This window comes from Agelaius phoeniceus, chromosome 5, assembly GCF_051311805.1.
Source record: "Agelaius phoeniceus isolate bAgePho1 chromosome 5, bAgePho1.hap1, whole genome shotgun sequence".
Taxonomy (NCBI): domain Eukaryota; kingdom Metazoa; phylum Chordata; class Aves; order Passeriformes; family Icteridae; genus Agelaius; species Agelaius phoeniceus.
In genome coordinates, this window is record NC_135269.1 from 72065422 (window position 1) to 72078720 (window position 13299).

General features: G+C 38.9%; 1 protein-coding gene across 2 annotated transcripts in view; it reads left to right on the top strand.

Moving 5' to 3' along the window:
• Positions 1-13299, top strand: part of LRGUK (leucine rich repeats and guanylate kinase domain containing) — a 66858-nt gene that overhangs the window by 16365 nt on the left and 37194 nt on the right. For both annotated transcript variants that reach the window (XM_077179283.1, XM_077179285.1), the window contains exons 8-11: positions 898-978; positions 1577-1663; positions 5690-5796; positions 10533-10652. In XM_077179283.1, coding sequence (XP_077035398.1) covers positions 898-978; positions 1577-1663; positions 5690-5796; positions 10533-10652 — 395 coding nt within the window. The remainder of the gene's footprint in view (positions 1-897; positions 979-1576; positions 1664-5689; positions 5797-10532; positions 10653-13299) is intronic.

A 13299-nucleotide genomic window follows, 5' to 3' on the forward strand; every position in this document is an offset into this window, starting at 1 on the left:
TGGATGGGTTTGGAGGTTTGAAGGTCCCTCCAACCCAACCCTTTCCACAATGATTCTTTAATTCCATTTTTCAGCAGAAAACCAGGCTGGTTTGGGCCACACAAACCTTGATTAACCCCATTAATGAGTGCCCAGCTTTCCTTTGTGCACAGCTGAGACCCCAAATAGGCTGGAGCCTCTGGACTCCCTGATTTATCCCTCTGGGCACATCCAGGGACAAAAATCCTGGTCCTTTATAAACCAAGCATAACCAAGGACTTCTTTAACCAAGTTCATCTGGTTAAAAAAAGTCCTTGGTTATCCTTGGTTAAAAAAGGACCAGGATTTTGGTTTAAAAGTCCTTGGTTAAAAAAGGACCAGGATTTTGGTTTAAAAATCCTTGGTTAAAAAAAGGACCAGGATTTTGGTTTAAAAATCCTTGGTTAAAAAAGGACCAGGATTTTGGTTAAAAAGTCCTTGGTTAAAAAAGGACCAGGATTTTTGTCCTTGGATGTTTAGGATGAACTTGAACTCCAGTGAAAAGAAACTCTTAAAAGGATTTTTTTTTTTTAAACTACCCAGCCAGAGCAGGAATTTAACTGCAGAACTGCCTCGCTCAAGCACATCAGCACATAAAAAGCCAAACGTGTCAGGGTTTGACATTTGAAAGAGCTGGGAAAATGCCGGTGCATTTGGAAATTGCTGTGTGGATTATCCTGCTGCTCCAGCCAGCAGCCGAGTCACCTCCTTTTGTGCCTGCAAGTGCCTGGCTGAGTGCAGTTAAGGTGTAAACCCCTTTTGTGATTCAGAATGACTCTTTTTAATGCCCAGGTTTGAAGAGCAGGCATTAAAATGGTTCATTTTCCCTGCCTAGTTCTCCTGGATTCTGATTCATGCTCTGTTTCTGTCCCTGCTCAGGTGGCTGAGCTGAGTGAGCTTAAATGGATTGAGAACCTGCCTCTCCTCAGGGATTTAAACCTTCTAAAAAACCCTCTACAGGTAAGAGAGAGCCAAAAATGAGAACCTAAAGCTGTTGGTTTGAATCCTTTTAGCCTCAGTTTCTGTCTCTAGAGGTGGGCAGGTCATTTGTCCTGAGTGATCAAAGACAATCCTATCCCAGCCCTTGTGATTTCTGAATTTGGTGTGAATTTTACACTCATTCCCAATACCAGAAAGAAGAAAAAATATTAAGAGTTTAATTTTTCTTGTAATTGCCTGGTTTTTATTGGCTTTTTTGAGGTTGATCTGTCGTGGCCCACAATAAAATTAGCAGGAAAAATAACTGAAATAGACTATTCCTGATTTTCCATAATCTGAAAGGCTTTTCCTTCTCCTAAGCAAAGTCTGATCAAATCCCTTTCCATTTTTAAATTCCTATCTTGGCCTTTTGAATGTTGTGGTTACCAACTTTCGAACAATTCAGCTCTTGCTGCAGCAGTGAAGGCTCGGGTTAGGCAGTGCCTTGACACCCTTCAGGGTAAAAAAAACCTTTTATTTTGCAATTTATTGACAAAGACTTAATTTTAGCTGATTGGAATTCAATACAGGCTGGATGAAATGAAGTATTTTTTGTCAAAATGGAAATTTTTCCCCTCAGGAAAAAGGCAGTTATTGGCTCTCAGCGATTTTCATGTTACTCCAAGTCACGGATCTGGATCTCAAAAAGGTCTCAGTGGAAGAAAAGGTAAGCAAACATCATCTCACCCTGCAGAATTTCTGAGTAAATAATACAAAATCCAGGCTTGCAGCTGTAGCAAACCTCCTCCCCCAAAATCCTGCCTGACAGGAATTCTGTGGGGTTGGAAACCTTCCCCTGCTGTGGTGCCTGAACGGGGGTTTGGTTGCTGCAGGGGCTGTTCGGGCACATTTCGTGTTCATAAAGGGAAATTTCTGTGTTTTACTGGAAGGAGGAGATGATTCCATGAAAAGCATGGAAGGGACAGGCAGGTGGATGCTCTTTTTCCAGTCTCACCATTCCCAGATGACTTCTCCCAGTATCGTTTCTCCTCTGAAAATTGGAATTTTTTGCTGCTCTGCAGCTTTGTTGTGATATTTGAGGAATTCTTGGAAAATTCTTCCACTTGATCTGATGGAATGCACTATAAGTATATGTGGAGGATTATTATTATTATTATTATTATTATTATTATTATTATTATTATTGCAGCTGGTTTATGATATTTGAGGAATTCTTGGAAAATTCTTCCACTTGATCTGATGGAATGCACTATAAATATATCTGGATTATTATTATTATTATTATTATTATTATTATTATTATTATCATTGTCATTATCATTATCATTATCATTAATGTTATTGTATTATTTATTTATTTATTATTACTAAATTGGGTGCAGCAGGCACTGGATTATTATTATTATTATTATTATTATTATTAATTTAATTATATAATAAGTAAATTAACATTAATGTTTATTTATTTATTTATTTATTTATTTATTTATTTATTTATTATTACTATATTGGCTGCAGCAAGCACTGAGATCAACCTTTGTGCCCCCACCCTGTCTGGTGCTGAATTAATTAATTACTGAGTAACCTGATGGAAAATCCAGGACACAGTAACTCAGAGATTTGTATTTTTATTGTAAATCTGTTTTCTGGGACCATCCACAACAACCAGGAGCCTTCTCAGTCGGGCCAAGCCATGCTGGAAGTGCTGTAATTCAGGGAATTGTCCTTCCAAAATGGTCCCTGCAGGAAATCCATCACTCCCAGTTTATAAATGTTGGGGTTCTTGTTTAGTGCCAGGCTCTGTCCATCCTGAGCACACAGATGATGATACCAGAGTGTAATTTACCCAACTCCCCAAAACGCTGATCTCATTCTTTGTCTTACGTGCCAGCCTGTTTTCCTCTCAATATCATTTTGAATACAACAATGAAATTTTTTCCTTTCTGTGGACTGTAAAAGTGAACCTGAGTGACTGCTTCAGACCAGAATTTAATTTCTGAGTGATAAAAGTTGCTCCACAGAATCCTCTCCTCATGTTATTTTAGGGTGCCTCCTCTTGCCTCAAGAATTCTCTTGGCTGAATTTGGAGGAGCAGCTCTGTGTCTCTGTGACACAGAATGGATGTACAGGAGCATGGGTTAGGTCAGGAGGGTGGTTTGGAACTGGAATTCCTGCTTGTCCGACTCATCACTCAGTGAGTTTGGGTCTCACTGTGGAACAGTCTTGCAATATCAATAATATTATTAATAATCCTTCCTTCAGGGTGCCCTTGACCAGCTGGTGTGCACCAGGGTGCACTCACTGTGCTCCCAGCCGCTAATTCAGAGCAAAGGACCAAATCAGAGCTAAAACTAATTAGGTTTTAATTTTGATTTTTAAATTTTTAAAAAATTATTTATTTAATTATTTTTTTTCCCCTGAATATGTAGAACTGGAGTTCTGAGTGCTGAATGATTCCAGCCATGGCATTCCAGGCTGGAAGTGGATTATCCTGGCATGGATTGGCTGCTCCAACCTTGCTTGGGAAAAGCACAGGCAATACAAAATGGCCCAGCCAAATCCTAAAAGTGACCAGCACTGGTGAATCCACCAATTATTTCCCTGGGGAAATTCCCATGGAATCCAGAATGGTTTGGGTTGGAAGGGAGACCTCAAAGGGACCTCAAGATTTCTCTTGGCAAACTGAATTTGGAATAGTCTTGCAATAATAATAATATTATTAATAATAATAATCCTTCCTTCAGGATACCCTTGACCAGCTGCTGTGCACCAGGATCCCAGCCACTAATTCAGAGCAAAGGCCCAAATTAGAGCTAAAATTAAATTATTCCTCTCATCCTGCTTTCCCCTGGAATATGGGGATGAGGAGTTCTGAGTACTGAATGATTCCAGCCATGGCATTCCAGGCTGGAAGTGGATTATCCTGGCACGGATTGGCTGCTCCAACCTTGCTTGGGAAAAGCACCAGGCAATACAAAACAGCCCAGCCAAATCCTAAAAGTGACCAGCACTGGTGAACCCACCAATTATTTCCCTGGGGAAATTCCCACGGAATGCAGGAGGGAATCCAGGATGGTTGGGGTTGGAAGGGACCTCAAAGCCCATCCAGTCCCCCCCCCGCCATGGGCAGGGACACCTCCCACCATCCCAGCTTGCTCCAACCTCCTCTTGATGATTCCAAAGGCTGATTGGTCTCACTGCAGAAATTTTTATGTCTCATGGCCCATTGGAATTGCCTCAGTCATTCTTGACCTTAATTTCTGAGTGTGTGGCATTAAGAACCCCCCAAATACAGAACTCGTTAGTGGTCAGCAGGATGGCCGGAGGGAATCCCCGGAGCCTGAGTGCTCTCCCTGCCAGCCAAGACAGGAATGCCCTGCCAGGAGTTTGCTCACTTTGTTAATGCCCATCCTGCAAGGAATGAGTGGCGTCAGTCCCCAGGGGCTGGAGATTGGCCCCTTTCACCAGCACTGACAGGATGCAAATTAATTAATAATTAATTGGATAATTAAAACCTGCCTTGGCATCCTGTGTGGTATCCGGTTGTCTTCAGGGAAAGGTTGACTACATTAACGATGGTGAGCTGTGTCTGGCTGCCTTCCATCCATCCATCCATCCATCCATCCATCCATCCATCATCCATCATCCATCCATCCATCCATCCATCATCCATCCATCCATCCTTCCATCCATCCATCATCCATCCATCCATCATCCATCCATCATCCATCATCCATCCATCATCCATCATCCATCCATCCATCATCCATCCATCATCCATCCATCATCCATCCATCCATCCATCCATCATCCATCCATCATCCATCATCCATCCATCCATCCATCCATCCATCATCCATCATCCATCCATCATCCATCCATCCATCCATCCATCCATCATCCATCCATCCATCCATCCATCCATCATCCATCATCCATCCATCATCCATCCATCCATCCATCCATCCATCCATCCCTCCATCCATCATCCATCCATCCATCCATCCATCCATCATCCATCCATCCATCATCCATCATCCATCCATCCATCATCCATCATCCATCCATCCATCCATCCATCATCCATCCATCATCCATCAATCATCCATCCATCCATCCATCCATCCATCATCCATCCATCCATCCATCCATCCATCATCCATCCATCATCCATCCATCCATCCATCATCCATCCATCATCCATCCATCCATCATCCATCCATCCATCCATCCATCCATCCATCCATCCATCCATCCATCATCCATCATCCATCCATCATCCATCCATCCATCCATCATCCATCCATCCATCCATCCATCCATCATCCATCCATCCATCCATCATCCATCCATCCATCCATCATCCATCCATCCATCCATCCATCCATCCATCCATCATCCATCCATCCATCCATCATCCATCATCCATCCATCATCCATCCATCCATCCATCATCCATCCATCCATCCATCATCCATCATCCATCCATCATCCATCCATCCATCCATCATCCATCCATCATCCATCCATCCATCCATCCATCCATCCATCCATCCATCCATCCATCCTTTAATTCCCCAGATTTCTTCTCCCAGCCAAGCCCAGCACAAATCCTGACCCTCAGCCACACAAACCCATCCTCATTCCTGATGGTCAGCCAAGAATTTTCCACCTGGAAACAATTCCATCACTCCTCCCTTTCCTTTCCCCCCTCCCTAAATTTTGGGACCAGGTGGCTGCTGTGAATAAAGAGGCCCCTCCTCCAGAGACCGTGGCTGCTGAAGACCACAGGACTCATCTTTTGTACCACTCTCTGCAGCCCCAGGGCATCCTGAACAGGTGAGTTCCTTTCCCAGCTGCTCCTCACGGTGGCACTCGGGTAAATCAGGATTTTGTCACCTTCACAGGGACGTTTTTCCCGAGGAGAACTCCTGCAGGATTCTGTCAGCAGCCTGGAAATGAGGCAAAGCTGATTTGGTTCGAATTGAAGATGAAATGAAGCTTTTCATTCACCCCTAAAAGCCTGAGGCAGATTGTCCACGGCTCCACTCCCTTTCCTCAATCTGTTGGAGCAGATGGGCGTTTGCACCACAAATGAGAGATGCAAAATTCCTCCCCTTGCCCAAAGGAAAAATCCCTGGAGGCAGCAGAGAGCTGGAAAATTTCACCAGCACCTTCTCTCCCCACTGCTTTTATCCCTGTTGGGATAAAATGATTTTATTTGGGGATTTTGGGGCACGTTTCGTGTTCATAATTGGAAATTTCCGTGTTTTGCTGGAAGGAGGAGATGATTCCATGAAAAGCATGGAAGGGACAGGCAGGTGGATGCTCTTTTTCCAGTCTCATCCTTCCCAGATGACTTCTCCCAGCCTCGTTTGTCCTCTGAAAAAATGGAATTTTTGCTGCTCGGCAGCTTTGTTGTGATATTTGAGGAATTCTTGGAAAATTCTTCTACTTTTTCTGATGCAAGACACTATAAATATATATGGATTATTATTATTATTACTATTATTATTATTACTATTTTGGCTGCATCAGGCACTGAGATCAACCTTTGTGCCCCACACCCCATTATGGTGCTGAATTAATTAATTACTGAATAACCTGATGGAAAAATCCAGGATTTAATAACTCAGAAATTTGAATTTTCATTGTGACTGTGTTTTCTGGGATTATCCACCACAAACAGGAGCCTTCCCAGCTGTGACAACAGCTCTGAGAATTCTTTTAAAAACAAAACCCCAAAGATTTCTTTATTATTGCAATGATGGAGATTTCTTAAAATAAACCCACAAAATTGGCTTATTTTTCTTCTTAAAAAAAACAAACCTAAAGGCACAGATTTTTTTTTTGCAGGGCTGTGTTTAAATATTTGCTTAGTGGATTTTGGATTGATGGAAGGAAGGAATTCTGCCTTCTGCCAAAGGAATCGTGCACACAAACACAAAAACATCAGCCCAGCCCCAAAAATTGCAAATGATGCCTCCAGTGTTGGCTCGTGCTCAGCTGGAAAGCACCCCAGAGTCATTAATGAAATCTTGCTAATGATTATTGCCCTTTCCACCCTAAAATGCTTTTTGGAACCTGATTGGGGGACTTCATTTGCATGTCTCTTTCTCCATCAGGTTATAATTAATTCTGGGTCAGTGATGTCTTTATTACTGCAAATCAAACCTGAAAACAAAGCAGAAAGTTTTCATTCTTGCCTGTCCTGCAGGCACAAAACATTGAATCTCCTGTTCTTTTCTTCACTCTCTCAATTTGTGATTTTTTCTGTAATTGTGTGGTAACACACCAGTGAATATTATGGGTGTTTTCCCCTCCTAGAGATGCAGGTGACATTTGAAAATGTGGCTCAGAGTGACAACAGCTACACGAGGAGCAGAAATTTAATTTAATTTAATTTAATTTAATTTAATTTAATTTAACTTAACCAGTCTGTTGGGCCGGGAGAGGAGGATTTCTGGTACCTGACTCTTGAGGAGGAACCCATTCAGAGCATGATTCTTTTTGACAATTAAAATAATTAATCATTGGAAGTATTCAACAAGAATTCTCCAGAAATGGAAGGTTTTTAATTCAAATAGGATCTCATGGAACCCCAGGTGTTGGGCTGGAAACAGGAACCAGCTTGGGGAATTCCAAGTGGAATGAGGAGAGGATGGTTCAGATCATCAAAATAATCCACTTTGCCTTAAAATTTATTCATCTCTCACAGCAGTGCCCACAAAGAGAAAGAGTTTTGGGCTCGTTATTCAAATTTCTTTTCCAGAATCTTCTTCCAAGCTGTAGAACCCCAGATTTTTAGCGGTGATGTAATGAAGGACAGGATTATGGAAATGTTCTCCTGATGAAATCCTGAATTCCAGGAATCTGAGGACAGGGGGAATTCAGAATTTATTGAAGAAAATTTGAATTTTGAGTGTGATTTTTTGGAGGGATGATTCACTGGGACATTACTGGGTGTAACATTTCCTCATGGAAGGAAAGATGCCAGAGGAATTCTGCATTTTCCAAGCCTGGAACAGGAACCAGCTTGGGGAATTCCAAGTGGAACGAGGAGAGGATGGATCAGATCATCAAAATAATCCATTTTGCCTTAAAATTTATTCATCTTTCACAGCAGTGCCCACAAAGAGAAAGAAATTTGAATTATGAGCACAAAACTTTTCAATAATCTGCTTCCAAGCTGTAGAAACCTCCCAAATTTTTAGTGGTGATGTGATGAAGGACAGGGTTATGGAAATGTTCTCCTGATGGAATCCTAAATCCCAGAAATCTGAGGACAGGGGGAATTGGGAATTTATTGAAGAAAAATTGAATTTTGAGCGTGATCTTGTGGAGTGATGATTTATTGGGTGTAACATTTCCTCATGGAAGGAAAGTTGCCAGAGGAATTCTGCATTTTCCGAGCCTGGAACAAGAACCAACTTGCGGAATTCCAAGTGGGATGATGACTTAGATCATCAAAATAATCCCTTTTGGCCTTAAAACTTATTCATCTTTCACAGCAGTGCCCACAAAGACAAAGAGATTTCAATAACGACCACAAAACCTTTCCAGAATCTTCTTCCAAGTGTAGAAACCTCTTAACTTTAAGTGCTGGGAACCAAGAAATGGTGCTGTAATGAAGGACAGGATTCTGGAAATGTTCTCCTGATGAAATCCTAAATCCCAGAATTTATTGAAGAAAAATTGAATTTTGAGTGTGATCTTGTGGAGTGATGATTTTTGGCTGTAACATTTCCTCGTGGAAGGAAAGAGGCCAGAGCAATTCTGCATTTTCCAAGCCTGGAACAAGAACCAGCTTGGGGAATTCCAAGTGGAACGAGGAGAGGATGGATCAGATCATCAAAATAATCCATTTTGCCTTAAAAATTATTCATCTTTCACAGCAGTGCCCACAAAGAGAAAGAAATTTGAATTATGAGCACAAAACTTTTCCAGAATCTTCTTCCAAGCTGTAGAACCCCCAAACTTTCATTGTTGAGAACCAAGGAGTTCTTAATGTGATAAAGACAGGGTTATGGAAATGTTCTCCTGATGGAATCCTAAATCCCAGAAATCTGAGGACAGGGGGAATTGGGAATTTATTGAAGAAAATTTGAATTTTGAGCGTGATCTTGTGGAGTGATGATTTATTGGGTGTACCATTTCCTCGTGGAAGGAAAGAGGCCAGAGGAATTCTGCATTTTCCAAGCCTGGAACAGGTCCTGTGTAGGGAGAAGGAAAAAAAAAATCTTTATTTTCAGGATTGGAGAGGCCCTGTCACAGGATTCCTAAAAAATTCCTCATCCCTGGAAGTGACCTTATTTCTGAAAGAATGAGTTATTTGTGAGAGGGGTGGTAAAATAAATATATTTCACTTTTATAAATACATTATAAAATATGTTCTTTTATTTTCTTTTTTTATATTTTCTTATATTTTCTTTTATTTCCTTTTTTCCTTATATTATTTTCTTGTTTTCTTATATAATTTTCTTATTTTTTCCTATTTTTTCTTATATTTTTCTTTTTTTTCTTATATTTATTTTTCTTATATTTTTTCTTATATTATTTTCTTATATTTTCTCATATTATTTTCTTATATTATATTTTCTTTTTTTATTTTATTAATTTTATTTTATTATTTTCTTATATTTTTTCTTATATTATTTTCTTATATTTTCTCATATTATTTTCTTATATTATATTTATTTTCTTTTTTTATATTTATTTTCTTTATTTTCTTTTTTTTATTTTATTAATTTTTTAATTTTTTTTTTCTTAAATTATATTCTCTTTTCAGGTCTCCTGTTTAAAATCCCATTAAATGGACACAGAGGCAGTTTTCTTTCACTTAAAATTCAGTTAAAACTACTTATTAATTAAAAATCACTGCATTTGGAATTATTTCAGTTATTCCTGCCATATTTCCAAGCGACCCGTTCTTAAAATCTACCTGAGATTTAAAAATAAATTTAAAAAAAAAATTAAAATTAATTTAAAATTCTATTTTTACTTCAGTCTTCCACTTACACCTGGAAGTGGAAAACCGGAGGATTTAATCCTTAGCTCAGCATGGAAAAATGAAGAATTTCTTATTTTTGCAGCATTTTGAGCCCTTTTATTGTGGGTTTGTTTTGTTCAGTGAAGTTTTAATGATCTGAGTGGGGTTTTTTTTTATTTAATTGAAGAATTTTTACACCTTCACTGGACATGAAAGGCAACGGGGTCATGCAGGAAAGTGGAAAAATCTGTAGGATTCCATTTATTCCAGATTTATTCCTGTTATCCTGCTCATTAAAATATTCCCACCTCTGGAAAAAATACCCCAGCAAATCCCATCCCTTTAGAAAAGGCTGTAAATCAGAGTAAAAAATAACATTATTCCTTTAGAAAAAGAGTCTTTAACACAGATTTTTGGTGCTATTTTTCCATTTAGAGCCCCTCAATTTTTGTCAAAATTTTGTGAACAAGCTGAGCTGAGTTGAGGGGGTGATAAAACCTCTGCAAATCTTTCTGAAAAAGCCGCTGAAATTTGATTTTTGAGGCAAATTAATGTGAATTAATGTGAATTAACTCCTCTCTTGCAGCACCTTGGCCACTTCTGATGATCCCTACCCCATGCTGGTGCTGCTGGGCCCCGTGGCCGGGGGCAGGAGGCAACTTTCTCTCAAACTCTGCAGACAATTCAAGACTTTCTTCAGATTTGGGTGAGTTCTGCACCCTGAGCTTATAAAAATCCACCAAAGGATCGAGGTTGGAATTGCTGCTGGTTTGGTTGGTGGGGGTTTTTTGGAAAAAAGGTAAAAAGAAGGAATTTTGCTGTGGTTTTGTGTCTTGTCAAGGCTTGGTTGGCTGAAGTTAATGAGTGAAAGTTATTTAAATTATCAAATTTGGAAGGTGAACAACAAACAAACAGAAAATGGAACGAACGAGTGAAAATCACAAATCAAAATATAAAAGAAACAAAACCAAATAAATTGAACCACAAACTAAAACAAACCAAACAAATGAAAATCATAAACCAAACCAGACAATAAACCAACCCAAACAAAGGAAAACACAAACCAAAAGAGAAAACAAAGAAACTAAAACCAAACAAACAAATGAACTTCACAAATTAAAATAAAACAAACAAATGAAAATCATAAACCAAACCAGACAATAAACCAACCCAAACAAAGGAAAACACAAACCTAAACAGAAAACAAAGAAACTAAAACCAAACAAACAAATGAACTTCGTGAACTAAAATTAAACAAACAAAGAAATGAACCTCACAAATTAAAATAAAACAAACAAATGAGCCTCACAAATTAAAATAAAACAAACAAACAAATGAACCTCACAAATTAAAATAAACAAACAAATGCAAACTAAAATAAAACAAACAAAGAAATGAACCTCACAAATTAAAATAAAACAAATGAAAACCACAAACCAAACCAGACAATAAACCAACCCAAACAAAGGAAAACACAAACCAAAACAGAAAACGAAGAAACTAAAACCAAACAAACAAATGAACTTTGTGAACTAAAATTAAAACAAACAAAGAAATGAACCTCACAAACTAAAATAAAACAAATGAAAACCACAAACCAAACCAGACAATAAACCAACCCAAACAAAGGAAAACACAAACCAAAACAGAAAACGAAGAAACTAAAACCAAACAAACAAATGAACTTTGTGAACTAAAATTAAAACAAACAAAGAAATGAACCTCACAAACTAAAATAAAACAAATGAGAACCACAAAGCAAAAGAGAAAATAAACATAAGCAAACCAAACCAGAAAACAAACATCAAACCCAGACACCAAAACAGGAAAAAACCACAACCAAATAAAGAAACATAATAAAAAAACAAAAGCAAAAAAAACCCCACAGACCAAAACAAAAAACCAAAAAAAAAAAACCAACCAAAAATGCAAAAAACCCCACAACCAGAAATAAAAAAAATCACAAACCAAAACAAAAGAAACCTTAAAACCCAAGCCCCTCAAAAAACCCAAACAAAAAAACCCCAAAACCAAACAAACAAAACCCCCAAAATGAACCAAAAAAGCCTCCAAAAAAGAAAAAAAAATTTAAAAACACAACTAAAAAAAGAAAGAATTTCCTTTTATCCCACTTTAATGGCAAAGCAGAAACGAGGAGAAAAATCTGATTTTCAAACAGGTTCAGACCCATTGAATATTCCATTCTCAAATTGTTACCTGCACTAATTAACTGGGGGATTTTTGGGGGTTTTTTTAGGGATTTTGGGGTTTTTTTAGTGAGTTTTTAGTGTTTCACCATGGTGGCTGAGGTTTGTCCTTATGGGATGACAGGGAATTCCTTTCCCAGCCTTTTTCTCCTCTTTATTGGCAAAGCAGAAATTAGGAGAAAAATCTGATTTTCAAACAGAACCAGACCCACTCAATACTTCAGCCTTGAATTGTTCCCTGCATTAATAACTGAGGTTTTTGTGGGAGATTTTTTGGGGGTTTTTTTTAGGTATTTGGGGGTTGTTTTAGTGAGTTTTTAGTGTTTCACCATGGTGGCTGAGGTGTGTCCTCATGGGATGGCAGGGAATTCCTTTCCCTGCCTTTTTTCCCACTTTAATGCCAAAGCAGAAACAAGGAGAAAAATCTGATTTTCAAACAGACCCAGACCCACTGAATATTCCATTCTCAAATTGTTACCTGCATTAATTAACTGGGGTTTTGGGGGGATTTTGGGGGTTTTTTATTTAGGGATTTTTTAGGATTTTTTAGTGTGTTTAGGCCTGGTGACTGAGGTGTGTCTTTATGGGATGACAAGGAATTCTTTTCCCTGCCTTGTTTCCCACTTTAATGGCAAAGCAGAAATTAGGAGAAAAATCTGATTTTCAAACAGGTTCAGACCCATTGAATATTCCATTCTCAATTTGTTACCTGCACTAATTAACTGGGGGATTTTGGGGGGGCTTTTTTAGGGATTTTGGTGGGTTTTTAGTGTTTCACCTCGGTGGCTGAGGTTTATCCTCATGGAATAACAGAGAATTCCCTTCCATCCCTTTTTTTTCCCAGTCTAAAGGCAAAGCAGAAAAAAAATCTGATTTTTAACCAGAACCAGACCCACTGAATACTTCAGTCTCTAATTGTTTCCTGCATTAATTATCTGGGTTTTGGGGTTTTTTTGGGGGGATTTTGATGAGTTTTTAGTGTTTTATCCTGGTGTGAAGCTGATGTAGCTGAATTTTTACTTTCCCTCCCTTTTCTCCCACTTTTCTCCCCACTTTCAGGATTGTTTCCCCCCCTCCCCATGACCATCTGTTTAAAAATTGGACTTTGGAGCTCTTTCTTAACCTCCCAGCTCAGCCCAGCTCCTT